Raw genomic sequence first — 22,484 nt, forward strand, 5'->3', positions numbered from 1 at the left:
CTTCAAATTAGTTGTAGCAGCTAGGATTTAATCATTTGCCTGTAATTCCCCTCTCTTTTCACCTTTGTGGTCTGAAATGTCTTCTCAGACATTTTATTCTGTGTTCGCACAGCAACCACATTCCTCCTCTCCTGTTCCTAAATAGATCAAATGCCCATTCATACTAGCTACGTTCGACTTCATAGTTAGTATTTGCTTCTTCCTCTTCTTAATGGGTTTAAGTTGAGACTTCTCTTTGCAGAGCTTAACTACAGATAAGACTTCTACAGAACCATGTTTAAATTCCCTGTGGAAATAGGAGGAACATATCTTAATATTTCCTATAATTTGGGTTATTATTATTTTGACTTTCTCTGGTTCCTTATAAGTCTTTGAATGTAAAACATTGAGATATACTCACATTACTCAAGATATAGTTGTATCCTAACTTTATACACGAGTAGAACAATGATGATTTCTTTGTTTTCAGCTCCCTTCTTGATCATGCCTAGCCTTTTGTGGACTATTTTGGCCTCAGGGAACTGTCTGTTGTGATTACCGTATCTTTTTCCTGATACTTAGAAATGGTTCAGAGTTTATTGTCTTAACCTCAGTTGGGAAAGTTTTCCTTACAGTTGACCACAGTTAAATATATGACACTTTTTACCCATTCAAATGACCTCAATAGATTTACCAGTAATTTAACTCTTTAAGCTCAGTATTTTCTACCTGGAATCATTGAAACCCCGTTGAGACCCTCAGAGTGCCCCCACCTAGCAGATTACAAATGTTTGCTGAGATCATTGTCCATTTTGATGACTATAGTCAGTTTTGCAATTGAGGAACTTGAAGTTGTGCCGAAGCAACTTTTGCAAATTACAATACCTATTTCATCACAAATCCAGGGCTATCACCCATTATTAACTGCTGGTCAAGGTTTGTTTCTAAAACTTAGTCACAGTAACTTCTGATTCTCAGACTGTAACTTGAGTGCAGAAATTGGAACAGAGTTGTTCTTTGTTCTGTAGCAATATGTATTCAAAAAGGCAAACATTTTATTTTTGTAAATAACATTTTTCCCTAGAAGAGATGTTGAGGGAATTAATATCAGTCAAGGTTGTGTATCGATAATCAAACATAGCTAGCTTAAAAACTTGAAGTGAAAGATTGGTTAGTACTCAATCAACTGAACTGTTTCTTTCTCTGCAGTATTGTGGTTCTTGACATGATTGCTTAGTTTCCAGTGTGACACTTCTGGAGATCCGTAAATCAGGACACATGCTGAGTCGCAGTCTATCATCCTGAGTCCTAGCATTCGTTATTTATTCCTTTCATTATCCAGCATCTACTTACTGCACAAATCAGTTGAGAAGCTTATCATGTTGGCCCTCTGAAAGAAGAAGTACACACATTTGGGTAGCTCTTCAATTACCAACATGCACAGATTATCTGAGTTTATAAGCATATATTTTATTATTATTTCACTTTTAAATGTCAGATGAATCTGGTATAAATATAAATCTACAGAATGGGACACAGTACACTGCCACAATATATCTTTGGTCTATCAGTAATATCCTGGATGAAGTGTTGCAAGAGTCGTGAAATCCTGTAATTTGAATTGTTTCATTCCTTGACAAAACGATATAGATAAAAAACTTGTAAATTTTTCTTTTCTATGTATTCTGCAGGGTCTACTCTTAGGATAGCTATATCAATCAATTACACTGCCTTTCTTTTGTTTTTTTCTGGCTGTGCCGCAGGGCTTGTGGGATCTTAGTTCCCCAATCAGGGATTGAACCTAGGCCCTCAGCAGTGAAAGTGCAGAGCCCTAACCACTAGACTGCAATTCCCTACAGTGCTTTTTTAAAATTGCATAACTCATAGCTGCTTCATCAGTCTCTATGTGCTGATTTGTTTCTGTGAGTCTAGTCTGATTCACTGCCCAATGAATATTTCTCAAATGTCCTTTATCACACAAATCTAAGCCCTCAATTTTATTGTGCTTAGCAAAAACCATTGCATCTCTTATTATCATTCATATCTGCCCAAGTGATACATATTTCACACGTTGCAACCCTTTTAGAAAAGATTAATTCTCCAAAGTTGTATGTAAAGTACATTTTACAAGTTGAAAATATATTATTAACTTTTTATTGAAGTACAATATACGTAAGGAAAAGTGCATATAACATAAATGTCTAGCTTGGTGAATGTGCACAAACTGATTACAAGTGTGTAAACAGCACTCATATCAAGAAAAAGAATATTACCGGAACCTCAATAGTCCCTGTCATGTCTCTTTCAGTGACTACCAGTCCAACAAAGGTAACGGCTATCCTGACTTCTGTAGTCATCTTACTTTTTCCTGATTTTATACATTTTGTAAATAGAATAATACAGTATGTCCTTGGTTTTGGCTGGTTTCTTTGCCTCAACCTTATGTTTGTGAGGTTAATACATATCATTGAATATAGATGTAGATATTTAATTCTCGTTGCTGGATAGTATTCTGTTGATAAACTTGCCGCAATGTATTTGTCCATTCCATTTTATAGTAGATGGGAATTTCGGCAGTTTCCAATTTGGGTAATCTTCTAATTTCGTACATGTCTTTTGGTGAATATGCATTTCTCTGGGCTATATACCTGGGAGTGGAATACAAGTCAAATAATATTTTAAATATCTTTGACAAGTTGATTAGAGAAATCTATGGTGTATCCTTTTGTAAAGAAAATAATCTCTCCGTAATTTCTACTCTGCAAAATGGATTCTCACATATGGTTAGTTATTTCACAAGGGGCGATACATCTGCTGTCTTTCTAGTATTCATCGAATTGTACTTATGTTAATAACAATATGATAGTTTATTGTTGTTATTATCCTCTGGAGCTCAGTATGTTTCAAATATTGAAAATGCCCATAAAAATATCATCCAATATACACATGTACTTTTCCATGTTACTCAGTCTAAAATTTAATTAAAAAGACAGACTGAGGCAAAAAGACATGCCAACAGATTCTCTCTGACCTACAGTTTATTTTAAGAATGTTAGAGGTCACTGATTAGTTTTGGCTTACAGGATTCCTCCCCCCCACAGTTATTTTTAATTTATGGATTTTTTTTTTTTTTTTTTTGCTGTACGCGGGCCTCTCACTGTTGTGACCTCTCCTGTTGCGGAGCACAGGCTCCGGACACGCAGGCTCAGTGCCCATGGCTCATGGGCCCAGCCGTTCCGCGGCACGTGGGATCTTCCCGGACCGGGGCATGAACCCGTGTCCCCTGCATCGGCAGGCGGACTCTCAACCACTGTGCCACCAGGGAAGCCCCCAACTGAATCATTTAGCGGTATAGCAGGTTAAGGGCTAGAGGCAGTGGGTTTATGAGACAGAAAAAACATTGTGAGCAATTCTCATATCAGACAAAATAGACTTTAAAATAAAGACTATTACAAGAGACAAAGAAGGACACCACATAATGATCAAGGGATCAATCCAAGAAGAAGATATAACAATTGTATATAATTATACACCCAATACAGGAGCACCTCAATACTTAAGGCAAATGCTAACAACCATAACAGGGGAAATCAACAGTAACAAAATCATAGAAGGGGACTTTAACACCCCACTTTCACCAATGGACTGATCATCCAACATGAAAATAAGTAAGCAAACACAAGCTTTAAATGACACATTGAACGAGATGGACTTAATTGATATTTATAGGACAGTCCATCCATAAACAACAGAATACACTTCTCAAGTGCTCATGGAACATTCTCCAGGATAGATCATATCTTGGGTCACAAATCAAGCCTTGGTAATTTTAAGAAAATTGAAATTGTATCAAGTATCTTTTGTGACCACAGTGCTATCAGACTACATATCAATTACAGGAAAAAAACTGTAAAAAATACAAACACATGGAGGCTAAACAATACACTACTTAACAACCAAGAGGTCACTGAAGACATCAAAGAGGAAATGAAAAAATACCTAGAAGCAAATGACAATGAAAATATGGCGACCCAAAACCTATGGGATGCAGCAAAAGCAGTTCTAAGAGGCAAGTTCAAGCAATAAAATCTTACCTCAAGAAACAAGAAATAATCTCAAATAAACAACCTAACCTTACACTTAAAGCAGTTAGAGAAAGAAGAACAACAACAACCCTAAATTTAGCAGAAGGAAAGAAATCATAAAGATCAGATCAGAAATGAATGGAAAAGAAATGAAGGAAATGATAGCAAAGATCAATAAAACTAAAAGCTGGTTCTATGAGAAGATAAACAAAAATGAAAAATCATTAGCCAGACTCATCAAGAAAAAAAGGGAGAAGACTAAAATCAATAGAATTACAAATGAAAAAGAAGTAGCACCTGACACTGCAGAAATACGAAGGATCATGACAGATTACTACAAGGAACTCTATGCCAATAAAATGGACAACCTGGAAGAAATGGACAAATTCTTAGAAAAGCACAACCTTCTGAGACTGAACCAGGAAGAAATGGAAAATATAACCAGACCAGTCACCAGCACTGAAGTTGAAACTGTGATTAAAAATCTTCCAAGAAACAAAAGCCCAAGACCAGATAGCTTCACAGGCGAATTCTATAAAACATGTAGAGAAGAGCTAAGAGCTAACACCTATCCTTCTCAAACTCTTCCAAAGTATAGCAGAGGGAGGAACACTCCCAAACTCATTCTATGAGGCCACCATCACCCTGATACTGAAACCAGACAAAGATGTCACGAAAAAAGAAAACTACTGGCCAGTATCACTGATGAGCATAGATGCAAAAATACTCAACAAAATACTAGCAAACAGAATCCAACAGCACATTAAAAGGATCATACACCTTGATCAAGTGGGGTTTATCCCAGGAATGCAAGAATTTTTCAATATATGCAAATCGATCAATGTGATACACCATATTAAATTGAAGGATAAAAACCATATGGTCATCTCAATAGTTGCAGAAAAACTTTCGACAAAATTCAACACTGATTTATGATAAAAATCCTCCAGAAAGTAGGCATAGAGGGAACTTACCTCAATATAGGTCATATATGACAAACCCACAGCCAACATCGTTCTCAATGGTGAAACATTGAAACCGTTTCCACTAAGAGGAACAAGACAAGGGTGTCCACACTCACCACTGTTATTCAACATAGTTTTGAAAGTTTTAGTGACAGCAGTCAGAGAAGAAAAAGAAATAAAAGGAATCCAAATTGGAAAAGAAGAAATAAAGCTGTCACTGTTTGCAGTTGGTATGATGCTATACATAGAGATTCCTAAAGATGCTACCAGAAAACTACTAGAGCTAATCAATGAATTTGATAGAGTAGCAGGATACAAAATTAATGCACAGAAATCTCTTGAATTCCTATACACTAATGATGAAAAATCTGAAAGAGAAATTAAGGAAACACTCCCATTTACAATTGCAACAAAAAGAATAAAATACCTAGGAATAAACCTACCTAAGGAGACAAAAGACCTTTATGCAGAAAACTGTAAGACACTGATGAATTAAAGATGATACAAACAGATGGAGAGATAGACCATGTTCTTGGACTGGAAGAATCAACATTGTGAAAATAACTATACTACCCAAAGCAATCTACAGATTCCGTGCAATCCCTTTTAAACTACCAATGGCATTTTTCACAGAACTAGAAGAAGGAATTTCACAATTTGCATGGAAACACAAAGGACCCCGAATAGCCAAAGCAATCTTGAGAAAGAGAAATGGAGCTGGAGGAATCAGGCTCCATGACTTCAGACTATACTACAAAGCTACAGTAACCAAGATAGTATGGTACTGACACAAAAACAGAAATGTAGATCAATGGAACAGGTTAGAAAGCCCAGAGATAAACCTACACACATATAGTCACCTTATCTTTGATAAAGGAGGGAAGAATATACAATGGAGAAAAGACAGCCCTTCAATAAGTGGTGCTGAGACAACTGGACAGCTACATGTAAAAGAATGAAATTAGAACACTCCCTAACACTATACACAGAAATAAACTCAAAATGGGTTAAAGACCTAAATGTAAGGCCAGACACTATAAAACTCTTAGAGGAAAATATAGGCAGAACAGTCTGTGACATACATCACAGCAAGATCCTTTTTGACCCACCTTGTAGAGAAATGGAAATAAAAACAAAAATAAACAAATGGGACCTAATGAAACTTAATAGCTTTTGCACAGCAAAGGAAACCACAAACAAGACGAAAAGACCACCCGCAGAGTGGGAGAAAATATCTGCAAATGAAGCAACTGACAAAAGATTAATCTTCAAAATATACAAGAAGCTCATGCAGCTCAATATCAAAAAAATAAACAACCCAATCCAAAAATGGGCAGAAGATCTAGATAGAGATTTCTCCAAAGAAGATATACAGATTGGCAACAAACACGTGAAAGAATGCCCAACATCACTAATTATTAGAGAAATGCAAATCAAAACTACAATGAGGTATCACCTCACACCCATCAGAATGGGCAACATCAAAAAGTCTACAAACAATAAATTCTGGAGAGGGTGTGGAGAAAAGGGAACCCTCTTGCACTGTTGGTGGGAATGTAAACTGACACAGCCACTATGGAGAACAGTATGGAGACTCCTTAGAAAACTAAAAATAGAGCTACCGTATGACCCAGCAATCCCATTACTGGGCGTATACCCTGAGAAATCCATAATTCAAAAAGAGTCATGTACCACGATGTCCATTGCAGCTCTATTTACAGTAGCCAGGACATGGAAGCAACCTAAGTGTCCGTCGACAGATGAATGGATTAAGAAGGTGTGGCACATATATACAGTGAAATATTACTCAGCCATAAAGAGAAATGAAATTGAGTTATTTGTAGTGAGGTCGATGGGTGTAGAGTCAATCATACAGAGTGAAGTAAGTCAGGAAGAGAAAAACAAACACTGTATGCAAACACATATATATGGAATTAAAAAAAAAAGGTTTTGGAGAACCTAGGGGCAGGAGAGGAATAAAGACACAGATTTAGAAAATAGACTTGAGGACACGGGTGCTAGGGGGAGTGTAAGCTAGGAGGAAGTGAGAGAGTGGCATGGACATATATGCAGTACCAAATGTAAAACAGATAGCTAGTGGGAAGCAGTCACATAGCACCGGGAGATCAGCTCGTTGCTTTGTGACCACCTAGGGGGATGGAATAGGGAGGGTGGGAGGGAGACACAAGAGGCAGGGTATATGGGTATATATGTGTACATTATAGCTGATTCACTTTGTTATACAGCAGAAAATAACACAACATTGTAAAGCAATTATACTCCAATAAAGATGTTTTAAAAAAAAGATTAAAAAATTAAAATGTCGGGCTTCCCTGGTGGCGCAGTGGTTGAGTGTCCACCTGCCGATGCAGGGGACACGGGTTCGTACCCCAGTCCGGGAACATCCCACGTGCTGCGGAGCGGCTAGGCCCGTGAGCCATGGCCGCTGAGCCTGCGCATCCGGAGCCTGTGCTCCGCAATGGGAGAGACCACAACGGTGAGAGGCCCGCGTACCGCAATAAAATAAAATAAAATAAAATGTCAAAGAAAAAAAAATGAGGGAAATGTGAAAGACTTAATCCAGTGTTCAAATTATATAGACCTGAAATGCAATAAAGAGACAATTATTGCTTTTAGAGAAGAAAGACTCAAGGTCCTGGCTAGGGGTTAACTTTGAAAGTAGTATTTTTACATCTTTCTAAAAAGGAAACATGGATATTTGAAACAGTATACATGGACAATTCATTTAGCAGTTATCAAAAGTATACCAAGTGCCAAGCACTGAGCTGTGCCCTGAGAAATTTTTTAATGAATAAAATTCTAACTTAGACTAGGTTCCCTCAGAAGCTGACCTTGAAACAATGATTTAAGTAATGGTGATTTACTTGTGTGGTGGTCCCTGGAAGTACCAGTAGGGGAGTAGGACAGTGAAATGTGTAAAGGAAAGAAGCCAATAATTGAGCCGGTTACTGAGCAGGTTATTGCTGTGGGCAGCTAGAGGGCAGCCCCAATGAATGAAGTGTAGGAGATAGTGAAAAATGCACCTGACAGTTGTCACCAACAAGGGGCAGTTATCTCCCCCCTCTCATCCATCATTGGCTGATTGACTTGTCAGTTCTCTACAGTAAGATTTCTACCACTCTTTAGCTGTATGGTCTTCAGGAAGTTGCTTGTGGTCAAAGCCAGTGGATACTTTCGGCATGGGCTTTGGGAAGTCTGACTGCTTGGGTCTAAGTGTTGGCTCTTCCACTCACTATCTGTATGACCTTAGGCCAGTTCTTTAACATGGTCCCTATTTCTTCATCTGTTAAATGAGGAGAACAGCAACAACAATAACAACACAAGCAATTATACCTACCTCATAAGATTTTCATGATGATTAAATGAGTTAATACAGCTAAAGAGCTTAAAACAGTGCCTTGAGCAGAGTGGGTATTCAAATAATGTTTTATTATGATTTTTATTAGCTCTTGTGACATCTATGGTATTTAAAATGTTAACCACGCTTGTGTTTGTGAAATTTTCTCTTATCCACATTTCTATGGAAGGGCACTTTCCAAGTGATCCTCCTGCCTCTCTAGCCGTTCATCCATCTTATTGACTATTGACGCTGTATTCTGTGTTTATGTGTTATATTTTTCAAGACTCCATCTTTAACCCTCTTTTGCTCAATCTATACCCCATACCAATGAGAATGTGTTCCTCTTAATGGCTTCAGTTTTTACTTCTCTCCAGTGATTTCTAATCTTGGATTTCTCTGTCTTCCAAAATATGCAGCTATACCATGGCACCTTCAGTCCAGCTGACTAAAATGATAGTCCTATGTGAAAGATCCTCAAAACTTTTCACTGAATAGGTGTAGGATTGAACTCATTATCTTTTCCCTAGAACTGTTGATCTTTATTCCTTGAGTAGATGGTAAATAACACTTCCATCTAACAGGTACCAACCAACTGGAAGCCAGGGAATCTGTCTTAGACTCCTTTGTTTCCCCAGTGCTTGGCCTAATGCCTGGTATCCAGTAGCTGGTAAATAAAAAGGTAACTGGCAGGATGGATAGATAGGTGTGAATGGAGGGGTAGCTAGATTGTTGAGTGAGTCTATAACTATAAATCTGTTTCGTTAAGTATTATCTCATGATCAAGTACAGTTGAAGGTCAAGGATGAGAAAGCACATCTTTAGTGGGACACACACCCAGTAAACCATTTTCTCTTGCTAAATTGTACACACATGACCCCTTTGGGATGAAAACCTCCATTGCTGTGATTGAACAGGCATTCAAATGGTATGTTTGTCTGAAATAATGTTATAGGCTATAAAAGTTTCCTCCTTTTTCCACAATTAAGAAATATCTACCCACATGATAGGAGAAACTACTTCTTTCTCATATCAAGTGATGGCCTAAAAATATAGATTATGTCTACCCTATTGAAATGAATTTAGGATGTAGAAAATATTCACTGGCATGAATGCAAATGGCTTACCATGTTTTTGTCAAAAATACTAGGCGTTCTAAACATTTTAACAGCGTAGTAAAATGTCACTAATTAAGGCTGATTAAGGCAAATTGTAATCATCGGCTTTTAGAGGAAAGTCAATTTCATTATTTGCAAATACATGTAATACGTATATAACAATAGGCCAAGAAAAAGAAGAGGTGCCAGCTATGCATAATAAAGTAGCCTGCTGGGATAAGTTGGAAAATGGTTTGTAATTGTGTTATTAGTTGTTTCTATGATTGATAAGAAAATATTCCAGAACACTTAAAGACTCTCTTACTAATATTTTAAATAGCTTTTTTTATAATAGCATTTACACTAGTAGTTTTGTAAACTAAAGATTAAATAGACTAATAATTGTAGATCTCAACTATAATGAGTGCTATACTACCCAGTGGGTGAACAACAGCAATGCAGCAAGAAAAAAAAAATGGTGCTCAAAGATTATAAGGAGTTATTGACATTTAAACAGGTTGACATGTTAACCAAAGTTGGAAGATGATATGTTGACTGGATTTGCAATGCATAGCAAACACCCAAACCAAAATGAAACTGATAAAAACAGTACCTGTAATGAATGTCACTTACTTGGTTTTACCTATTCTAGGTACCACGTTCTTTAATTCATGTCAAAATCAGTAGTCTTGTAGGGTCTGTTTAGTACTGATGGTTATTTACAAAATATCTCAGGTACTTCTTTAACTCATAACTTCTTATAACTTTAGGGAGGCAACAGCAATTTTAATTAAGAAAATAATTAAACGTATACGTTTAATTTAAATAATACGTTTTAATAATAAAACGTATACGTTTTATTTGTCCATTGCCCTTCTCTACCTCGCTGTCTACTCTGGGTGGTTGATCTGTGTCATCATTGGTCTCCCATGCCCTCTGGCTTCCAATTGGTTTAGCCACTGGGGAGCCCTGGTAGGAAATTGAAGAGAGAGGGCAGAGAGGTCAGGGTATTTATTCTTCTAGTTCCCTACCTGTGAATTTGCTTCAGGCTGACTCTGTCCCTTGATAAAAGGTTACTGCTCTTCTCAAGGTGGTTTCTCCTCATGATTCTCAGCTTCTGGCCACTTCTCCCTCCCCTGATTTCTTGGGCCTAGATGTACTAACAGCTCCACTGCTGCAAGGCCTAGTTTCTTATATTAAATTTGGTGATTTTCCTACACTCTGATTATGTTATAATTTGTTCCTTTGTCAATAAATCTCTCAGATTATCCAGGCCAGATCACAGAGGAATATGTGTATCAAGCTAAGATATTCCAGAGGACCGTGGGGAGACATTGAAGGGTTTAAATGAGAGAGTGGGGTGATCAGATTTATATTAGTTATTACTATGTCTACAGTGTAGAAGTTACATTGGAAAGTGGAGACTTGAGGCAGAGGAACTATGTACAGTCTATTGCAAACATGTAGACAGAAAGTGTTGGAGCTTTGCCGTGGAAACGTGTGGAAAGAAGAAAGGAGTTCTGTATGAGAAAACTTAGTAACCAGTTATATATGGTGTTTGGTGAGGCTTAGGGAAAAATCTAGAATGTCTGTCAGATTTCCTGCTTAAGGAGTAAAGTAAGTGGTGGTTTTATTTCCTGTTTTCTATGGCATTATTTCCATTTTATGAAATCAGCTTAAAATGAAGATTATGTGGTGCTCAAAGAAAAGAAAAAGCAATCTTGTTATTTTTATTTTTAATATTCTAAAATAAAGTATTCCAGAGCAAAATCTATAGGGAATCTCCATCTTTGACTCACAGTGATACCAGAAAATAGCCTCGATGTAAGCCTGTCCTACTTACAGAATATAACTGTCATTGTTACAAGAAGTTTCCAATGTGCCTATCTGGTCTTGGATTGCCGCAGAAAAAAAGTTTTGAGAGCAAGTGGTTTATTTGGGAGTTGAGAGAAATATCAATAGGGGAATGAGAAAATGAGACAGGTAAGGCAAGACAGCCAGTAAAGGATGGTACATAATCTAGCAGTTTACCACCATGACCCACTAGAGCTTTATCCCACTGGGAGAACTCTGGAACCCTTATAAATCACATACCTCACAGATATCTCCCATAGCAAAAGCATGCTAGAATATTCATACCCTAATGACTACCATCAGTCATTGGTTACAGGCTGTTCCTGGGAGGTAAGGTGGTGGGAGACTGGGCAGGGGAGCCTCAATTCCTTAATGTATCTAGCCTACCACTTAGATGGCAAAGCAAACTTTATGACAACACAAAGCCTACAAAGAATGAAATGTCAGTGATGGTATTGGAGGTCAGGCTGTTGGGCAATGAAGTGATAAGGGCAAGGAGATGTGGGCATTCTGCTATAGGAGCTTTCGGAAAGATTACTCATATTTGGCTCTAAAGATTAAGAAAAGACACAGTAAGAGAGGGCAGACAGCAGAAGCAAGAAGAACTACAATCCTGCAGCCTGTGGAACAAAAAATACATTCACAGAAAGATAGACAAGAAGAAAAGGCAGCGGGCTATGTACCACATGAAGGACCAAGATAAAACCTCAGAAAAACAATTAAATGAAGTGGAGACAGGCAACCTTCCAGAAAAAGAATTCAGAATAATGATAGTGAAGATGATCCAGGACTTCAGAAAAAGAATTCAGAATAATGATAGTGAAGATGATCCAGGACTTCAGAAAAAGAATGGAGGCAAAGATCGAGAAGATGCAAGAAATGTTTAACAAACACCTAGAACAATTAAAGAACGAACACCTAGAAGAATTAAAGAACAAACAAACAGAGATGAACAATACAATAACTGAAATGAAAAATACACTAGAAGGAATCAATAGCAGAATAACTGAGGCAGAAGAATGGGTAAGTGACCTGGAAGACAGAATGGTAGAATTTACTGCATGGAACAGAATAAAGAAAAAAGAATGGAAAGAAACAAAGACAGCCTAAGAGACCTCTGGGACAACATTAAACGCAACAACATTCACATTATAGGAGTCCCAGAAGGAGAAGAGAGAGAGAAAGGACCCGAGAAAATATTTGAAGAGATTACAGTTGAAAACTTCCCTAACATGGAGAAGGAAATAGCCACCCAAGTCAAGTCCAGGGAGCACAGAGAGTCCCATACAGGATAAACCCAAGGAGAAACACACCGAGACACATAGTAATCAAATTGACAAAAATTAAAGACAAAGAAAAATTATTGAAAGCAACAAGGGAAAAACGACAAATAACATACAAGGGAACTCCCATAAGGTTAACAGCTGATTTCTCAGCAGAAGCTCTACAAGCCAGAAGGGAGTGGCATGATACATTAAAAATGATGAAAGGGAAGAACCTACAACCAAGATTACTCTACCCAGCATGGATCTCATTCAGCTTCAGTGGAGAAATCAAAAGCTTTACAGACAAGCAAAAGCTGAGAGAATTCAGCACCACCAAACCAACTCTACAACAAATGCTAGAAGAACTTCTCTAAGTGGGAAACATGAGAAGAAAAGGACCTACAAAAGCAAACCCATAACAATTGAAAAAATGGTAATAGGAACATACATGTGGATAATTACCTTAAACGTGAATGGATTAAATGCTCCAACCAAAAGACACAGGGTTGCTGAATGGATACAAAAACAAGACCCATATATATGCTGTCTACAAGAGACCCACTTCAGACCTAGGGACACATACAGACTGAAAGTGATGGGTTGGAAAAAGATACTCCCCACAAATGGAAATCAAAAGAAAGGTGGAATAGCAATACTCATATCAGATAAAATAGACTTTAAAATAAAGAATGTTATAAGAGACAAGGAAGGTCACTACATAATGATCAAGGGATCAATCCAAGAAGAAGATATAACAATTATAAATATATATGCACCCAACATAGGAGCACCTCAATACATAAGGCAACTGCTAACAGCTCTAAAAGAGGAAATCGACAGTAACACAATAATGGTGGGGGACTTTAACACCTCACTTACACCAATGGACAGATCATCCAAAATGAATATAATTAAGGAAACAGATGCTTTAAATGACACAATAGACCAGATAGATTTAATTGATATTTATAGGACATTCCATTCCAAAAACAGCAGATTAAACTTTCTTCTCAAGTGCACATGGAACATTCTCCAAGATAGAGCACATCTTGGGTCACAAATCAAGCCACAGTAAATTTAAGAAAATTGAAATTATATTAAGCATCTTTTCTGACCACAGTGCTGTGAGAGTAGAAATGAATTATTGGGGGAAAAAAACGTAAAAAACACAAACACATGGAGGCTAAACAATATGTTACTAAATAACCAAGAGATCACTGAAGAAACCAAAGAGGAAATCAAAAAATACCTAGAGACAAATGACAACGAAAACACGATGATCCAAAACGTATAGGATGCAGCAAAAGCAGTTCTGAGAGGGAAGTTTATAGCAATATAAGCCTACCTCAAGAAACAAGAAAAATCTCAAATAAACAATCTAACCTCACACCTAAAGGAACTAGAGAAAGAAGAACAAAGAAAAACTGAAGTTAGTAGAAGGAAAGAAATCATAAAGATCACAACAGAAATAAATGAAATAGAAACAAAGAAAACAGTAGCAAAGATCAATAAAACTAAAAGCGAGTTCTTTGCCAAGATAACCAAAACAGATAAAACATTACCCAGACTCATCAAGAAAAAGCGGGAGAGGACTCAAATCCATAAAAAGAAATGAAAAAGAAGTTACAACAGACACCACAGAAATACAAAGCATCCTAAGAGACTATTATAAGCAACTCCATGCCAATAAAATGGACAACCTGGAAGAAATGGACAAATTCTTAGAAAGGTATAACCTTCCAAGACTGAACCAGGAAGAAATAGAAAATATGAAGAGACCAATCACAAGTAATGAAATTGAAACTGTGATTAAAAATCTTCCAACAAACAAAAGTCCAGCACCAGATGGCTTCACAGGTGAATTCTGTCAAACATTTAGAGAAGAGCTAACACCCATCCTTCTCAAACTCTTCCAATTGCAGAGGGAGGAACACTCCCAAACTCATTCTGTGAGGCCACCATCACCCTGATACCAAAACCAGACAAGATACTACAGAAAAGAAAATTACAGACCAATATCACTCATAAATATAGTTGTGAAAATCCTCAAGAAATTATTAGAAAACAGAATCCAACAACACATTAAAAGGATTATACACCATGATCAAGTGGGATTTATCCCAGGGATGCAAGGATTCTTCAATATATGCAAATCAATCAATGTGATACACCATATTAACAAATTGAAAAATAAAAACCATATCATCATCTCAATAGATGCAGAAAAAGCTTTTGACAAAATTCAACACCCATTTATGATAAAAAACTCTCCAGAAAGTAGACATAGAACAAACCTACTTCAACATAATAAAAGCCATATATGACAAACCCACAGCAAACATCATTCTCAATGGTGAAAACCTGAAAGCATTTCCTCTAAGATCAGGAACAACACAAGAATGTCCACTCTCGCCACTGTTATTCCACATAATTTTGGAAGTGCTAGCCAGAGCAATCAGAGAAGGAAAAGAAATAAAAGGAATACAAATTGGAAAAGAAGAAGTAAAACTGTCAGTGTTTGCAGATGACATGATACTATACATAGAAAATCATAAAGATGCCACCAGAAAACTACTAGAACTAATCAATGCATTTGGTAAAGTTGCAGGATACAAAATTAATGCACAGATATATCTTGCATTCCTATACAATAATTATAAGAATTCTGAAAGAGAAATTAAGAAAACACTCCCATTTACCGTTGCAACAAAAAGAATAAAATATCTAGGAATCAACCTACCTAGGGAGACAAAAGCCCTGTATGCAGAAAACTATAAGACACTGATGAAAGAAATTAAAGATGATAGAAACAGATGGAGAGATAGACCATGTTCTGGGATTGGAATTATCAATATTGTGAAAATGACTATACTACCGAAAGCAATCTACATACTCAATGCAATCCCTATCAAAATACCAATGGCATTTTTTACAGAACTAAAACAAAAAATCTTAAAATTTGTATGGAGACACAAAAGACCCCGAATAGGCAAAACAGTCTTGAGGGGAAGAAAACGGAACTGGAGGAATCAGACTGCCTGACTTAAGGCTATACTACAAAGCTACAGTAATCAAGACAATATGTTACTGGCACAGAAACAGAAATATAGATCAATAGAACAGGATAGAAAGCCCAGAGATAACCCCACACACCTATGGTCAACTAATCTATGACAAAGGAGGCAAGAATACACAATGGAGAAAAGACAGCCTCTTCAATAAGTGGTGCTGGGAAACCTGGACAGCTACATGTAAAAGAATGAAAGTAGAACACTCCCTCACACCATTCACAAAAATAAGCTCAAAAGGCATTAGAAACCTAAATGTAAGACTGGGCACTATAATACTCTTAGAGGAAAACATAGGAAGAACACTCTTTGACCTAAATCACAGCAAGATCTTTTTTGATCCACCTCCTAGAGTAATGGAAATAAAAACAAAAATAAACAAATGGGACCTAATGAAACTTAAGAGCTTTTGCAATGCAAAGGAAACTACAAACAAGACGAAAAGACAACCCTCAGAATGGGAGAAAATATTTGCAAATGAATCAACAGACAAAGGATTAATTTCCAAAATATACAAACAGCTCATGCAGCTCAATATTAAAAAAACAACCCAATCCAAAAATGAGCAGAAGGCCTAAGTAGACATTTCTCCAAAGAAGACATAGAGATGGCTAAGAAGCACATGAAAAACTGCTCAACATCACCAGTTAGAATGGGCATCATCAGAAAATCTACAAACAACAAATGCTGGAGAGGGTATGGAGAAAAGGGAACCCTCCTGGCACTATTGGTGGGAATGTAAATTGATACAGCCACTATGGAGAACAGTATGGAGGTTCCTTAAAAAACTAAAAATAGAATTATCATATGACCCAGCAATCCCACTACTGGGTATATACCCAGAAAAAAACGTAATTCAAGAAGACACATGCACCCCAATGTTCATTTCAGCACTATTTACAATAGCCAGGTTATGGAAGCAACCTCATTGCCCATCAACAGATGAGTGGATAAAGAAGATGTGGTACATGTATACAATGGAATATTACTCAGCCATGGAAAGGAACGAACTGGGTCATTTGTAGAGACGTGGATGCTTCTAGAGACTGTCATACAGAGTGAAGTAAGTCAGAAAGAGAAAAACAAATATCGTATATTAATGCATTTGTGTGGAACCTAGAAAAATGGTACAGTTGAACCGGTTTGTCGGGCAGAAATAGAGACACAGATGTAGAGAACAAACATATGGACACCAAGCAGGGAAAGTGGTGGGGAGGGGAGTGGTGATGGTGTGATGAATTGGGAGATTGGGATTGACATATATACACTAATATATATAAAATGCATAAGAACCTGCTCTATAAAAAAATAAACTACAATTCAAAAAAAAAGAGTAGTTTAAAGATTGCGGGAACATCCTTGGTAAAAAATGGAAATTAAGATGTGAACTACATCACTAGGAAGAGCATGAAAAGATAGATTCAGGGGAACCTGTTTGTGTGGATGAAAAGGAGAAGAAGGCATATGATTTAGATATGTCCTACTTGGGGCTGAGTAAATGGTTATGACATTTGCAGTTAGGAAGTGAGAAAAATCAGGTTAGTCAACGTGTTGGCACAGTGACTGAGGAAGAGAGAATAAGTAACAGCCTCTTTTTTTAGAAAGAAATAGTTCCTTTTCTATAGGTTCTGTTTTAGACATGTAGTGCTTGAGATGCTTTAGGGGATATTATGTGAAAAGGTCTTGCATTCAGTTATACAACTGTGTTAATGTACTATGTTAATAAATGTTTTATCCTGCTTTTAAAACTAAAAAAAGAGGAATAGACACAGTTAAATTTTCACATGTACTATTGATGTTCTAGATCACCTTCAGGAAGTTGGTTTAACAAAAACTTATGTTTGCCTTTGAAAAAAGTAAGAAATTCCATTGTCCATCATTCTAGCTGTAACACAATGAGCAATTTCTTTTATAAGTAATATAAAATGTGAGATAATATTTGGGTGTTAAATTTCAAATGTCTTCTCCAGAGTAACATTTACTCCCGTGTATTCATTTTTCCTTCTTTTCCAGTTGAAAGAATTCAGAGTCAGTGGGATGAAGTACAGGAACACCTTCAGAACCGGAGGCAACAGTTGAATGAAATGTTAAAAGATTCAACACAATGGCTGGAAGCTAAGGAAGAAGCTCAGCAGGTCTTGGGGCAGGCCAGAGCCAAGCTTGAGTCATGGAAGGAGGGTCCCTACACAATGGATGCAATCCAAAAGAAAATCACAGAAACCAAGGTTAGTATCAAAGATATGTTCTTAAAATAAAATACACTGGATAAAATTATACCATGGATTAAAATCTACTGATTTTTAATGTTAATTTATGAAAAGAAAGCAAGCTGAAATGAACAGTAGTCTTTGCAGTCAAAGTAAAGTAGAGATTAGAGGAAAATTGATGGCTAATATCAATGTTAAAATTAATTTTGTTTAATAAATTAGATACAATGGTGTGGTTTTCACATTGCATCATCTTTTAAGATCTCTTCAAAATTGTTGCGCGTACTTCTGTAGTATCATGAAGTCAATCAGGTGGACTTAATTCCTTCTTAGAAAAAGTAACAGGTCTACTCCTTCCTACTTTATTTGAGGGCACTGAATGGAGAAGGGAAGGGTGGATATGAGAATAAGGTAGGGATAAGGTGTACTCTCACTTTCTCCTCCCATTTTCTGACCTCCAGCCCAACTTCCCTTCTTTCTCTTCCTTTTCTTCTTCTTCCTCTCTCCCCCCCCAACCAAACTTCATCATATATTTGTCCACTTAATAATCTAGAACTTTTCAGGATAAATGAAACAGAAAAAGGAAGGGAAAGGAAATTTGTTTGACTGTGTATTATCAAGCAGCAGGCGTGGTACTTTATAAATATTGAATCCTTTCAAACCTCATATTTATAGGTCAGTTTGGAAGGACCTTAAATGCTAAACAATGGGTAGTCCTTCGGGGATTTTAAGCAGAGAAGTGGCACAGTGAGAACTTGGTCACATTGAAGACAACACTCTATAGGGTTTTTTTCTGGTAGGAAAAGGCCTTCTGCTAACCACGTATTTGAATCTCAGATTGCCTATGTCATCTGAGAAAAAAGCCGTATAGTTTTCTTGCATGGAATGGCCCCCATTTCTAAATTAATCATTGTTTAGACTATGCTGGGTCACAGAGCGTATTTATTTACACTAGGTTTATTTGAAAAATAAACCCTGAAATCTCAGTAGCTGAATACAATGGTGATTAATTCCTTGGTTGTGTCCTAGTTCAGTAGAGGTCAAAGAACCCTTCTTGGGAGCTCTCTCCTAAATGGTGACTTGGGGGTCCAAACTTTTCTAATTTTATCAAACTATAATTTTAAAATCATGGCTGCCCAAAGTCACCACAGAAGAGTAAGAGAGAATGTGGTCAAGACATGGGGTTTTATGGCCAGGCCTCGAGATTATGGACATCACTTCCACCCAAAACCCATTGACCAGAACTTGTTCCCAATTTAATTTCAGGAAGAATAAATGGGAATAATGAACTAGTGAGCTTTTAGCCAGTCCTTGTCATAGCTAGTTTTCCAAAGGGTCTGAACAGCAACGACGACAGGATTTTTATTATATGACAAGAATGTTAGAAAGCCACATAGGATTTTACAAACGTATCAGTACCTTTGTTGGAGGCAACATCTAGATGAATAAAAATTCTCTCTTTCACAAGATACTTTTTACCACTAAGATTTTCTCCCTTTGATGAGCATAGATGAATTAGGAATTTCTAATGATGATTTGGCCAATTTTTCACTTGACTATGTGAAACAGAATCCGTGTGGTTATTCTTGAGGGTTCTGGTCTTATCCATCATGTACGCAGTATGTTATGCTATTTCTTTTTTCCTCTCAAAAATTTAGGGTTCTGTGAATCTAGCGGATCACGGAACAAAGTGGTTAATTGGTCAGGAGGAATTACCAGGGAAAAATAATTTGGATTGGACCCTTGAGTTAGACGAGGGAAAGGAGAGATGAGAGGCATATAGAGACAGAGTTGATCAGGGCAACAAGACTCTGAAATTTGGCAATTGAGAAATACTCTTTTTTTTTTTTTTTTTTTTTTTTTTTTTGTGGCACGCGGGCCTCTCACTGCTGTGGCCTCTCCCGTTGCGGAGCACAGACTCCGGATGCGCAGGCTCAGCAGCCATGGCTTACGGGCCCAGCCGCTCCGCAGCATATGGGATCTTCCCAGACCGGGGCACGAACCCGTGTCCCCTGCATCGGCAGGCGGACTCTCAACCACTGCACCACCAGGGAAGCCCGAGGAATACTCTTAAAACATACAGGAATCCTAAAGTGATAGCAAGAAGGATTGGGGTTTAATAGCTTTTGGAAAAGCAAGGAGCTTTAAATAAGAGACAGAAAGAGTTGCAAAAGAAAGTATGAAAGGAGGAAACAAAACAATTTTTTCATCAAAATGAGTAAGGTGTTTTGGACACCTGAAACAAAGACAAGATTGTATTATATTTGCTATTCTTGTCAAACTTTTGAAATAAAAATTTGCTTTTGAATAGTCCATCTAAAACTGCATCTTAAAAATGGCTCAGCCATTATCTTTGGAAACTTATGTTTTTGTTTGTATTATATGTTTAGGAATTTAATGATATATATTGCTGTAACTTCACTGTAAGTTCCTAACATAAAGAAGACTAAAGCTGTAATTTTCCTGTCTATTTCCTAAATGACATATGCTAAAACTAAAAGTAATACTAACCCTAATAACTAACATTTAGTGAGTACTTGGCTATTTGTCAAAAACTGTACTAACCACTTCACATATATTGGCTTATTTCATCCTCCCAAACACTTTCCATGAAAAGTACTATTATTGTTCCCTGTTTACAGATAAGTAAATTGAAAGCCTAGAGAAGTTCAGTAACTCCTCTTTAAAAGCAGCGGAGTTGGGATACGAATGCATAGCAATTACTCTTTTTTTTTTACATCTTCATTGGAGTATAATTGCTTTACAGTGGTGTGTTAGTTTCTCCTTTATAACAAAGTGAATCAGCTATACATATACATATATCCCCATATCTCCTCCCTCTTTTGTAAACGACCTCACAGATTTCCTCCTTAACCGGTTGTCTGTGTGGCTAAAACAAATCAAGAAAACACCGTGAGGATCAGAAAGGGAGACCATTGTAGTTGTGAACTGACAAATAAGATTATATTACTGATAAGCCAACAGGTGGAAAATGAAAGCAGTGAAACAGTATACCAGGGAGAAGTTTTCATATTTTGTTTTACTGTGAAAAACTAAAAAGATAATTGCAAATTGTATTCCATTTTTAATGAAACTACAATGTTTAATTCTTATAAAAGGAGCCTTATAAAATCAGGGAGCCTTAAACAGTGGAGGGCTGCCTTTATGTCTAATGTGTTATCATTCCTGAATGATATTAGCTGGCTTATCACTTACAATTTTATTTGAGGAAGAAAGTGTGAAAATAGACATATTAGACAATGGTTAATTTGACAAGGATCTCCTTGCTCCATGAATTCTTTCTTAGTCTATGTGTCTAGGGTTAACAAGAGAGCTTGGTGAGCCTCGTAAGGCAGTCATCAGGCTGTCTCTATAGAATTGGAGAGCTGTGATTACAGCAGCCAGCCTCCTTTGGAGCAGCATCGCTGATGACTGCCCTCCCTGTGGCAATGAAATGGTTTCAAAGCCAACCACCACACCGTTCCACTCTTTGAAAACTTAAACCAGTCACCATACCTGAGCTAAAGAAAAAAATCACTCATAATTCTGATATTTTCATGATTCATAATTGCTAACCTCTGTCTATAATCGCTTCCATTTCTTTTTTTCTTTTTCTTTTTTTTTTTTTTGGCCGCACCACACGGCTTAAGGGATTTTAGTTCCCCGACGAGGGATTGAACCCAGGCCCTCGGCAGTGAGAGCATGGAGCCCTAACCACTGGACTGCCAGGGAATTCCCCTCACTTCCATTTCTTATCTACATATTTTTAATTGTCTTCATAATGTAGATAAAATTTTGAATTCTGATTTTAAAGTTAGTATTATATAAATATATATGTTGCTACATAACTTTGAATAATTATCATTTTTAATTATAATATTTCATTAAGTTCCATCTTTCACCATTTCCCTACTAATTAGACACTTAGAAAACCTCCACTCTTGGTTAGAAAAAATAGTGGAGAAAAAATTGGAATAACAACAGCCCCTTCACAAAGTAGAACTGAAATCTGAGATAGCATCTGGGAAAAGTCCATCTTGAAAGCATAGACAAGGTGGAAGGAGATAGAAACAGTAAGTATTTGGCAAAAGAATAGACTGTAGATAGCCCATCGTGTCAATAATTAATGAGTAGATCATTAAATGATGCCCATAATGTATGTTCAGTTTCTTTCTTTCCTATATAACCCTTAATTTTTTGGAAACAAAAACATAAGTTGAGTAAGTACTTGATTTTGATAACTGCATGGCTTCATTTGCTCTTCTACATGGTCCTAGTAAAACAATAATGCTCTTTTGAGATAGAAAGACAGATATTAGGGGAAATCATACAGGATTTCCATCCTAATCAGAAAGCCTGCCAAAAGGCTATGGCAGAATCCTATGAGAGATGATGCCATTTAACTTTCATAAGAGGTCAGATGGTATGCCTTTGGCACCTAAAACTGCCAGCAATGGTCATCATGGGGTTTCTTTTTTTTTTTTAACATCTTTATTGGGGTATAATTGCTTTACAATGGTGCGTTAGTTTCTGCTTTATAACAAAGTGAATCAGTTATACATATACATATGTTCCCATATCTCTTCCCTCTTACGTCTCCCTCCCT

At 37.0% G+C, this 22,484-nt stretch overlaps 1 protein-coding gene across 2 annotated transcripts in view; it reads left to right on the forward strand.

Moving 5' to 3' along the window:
• The window catches only part of DMD (dystrophin), a 2,128,065-nt gene that overhangs the window by 1,548,899 nt on the left and 556,682 nt on the right, over positions 1-22,484 (forward strand). For both annotated transcript variants that reach the window (XM_067723245.1, XM_067723244.1), the window contains exon 53: positions 17,685-17,896. In XM_067723245.1, coding sequence (XP_067579346.1) covers positions 17,685-17,896 — 212 coding nt within the window. The remainder of the gene's footprint in view (positions 1-17,684; positions 17,897-22,484) is intronic.

This window comes from Pseudorca crassidens, chromosome X, assembly GCF_039906515.1.
Source record: "Pseudorca crassidens isolate mPseCra1 chromosome X, mPseCra1.hap1, whole genome shotgun sequence".
NCBI classification, from domain to species: domain Eukaryota; kingdom Metazoa; phylum Chordata; class Mammalia; order Artiodactyla; family Delphinidae; genus Pseudorca; species Pseudorca crassidens.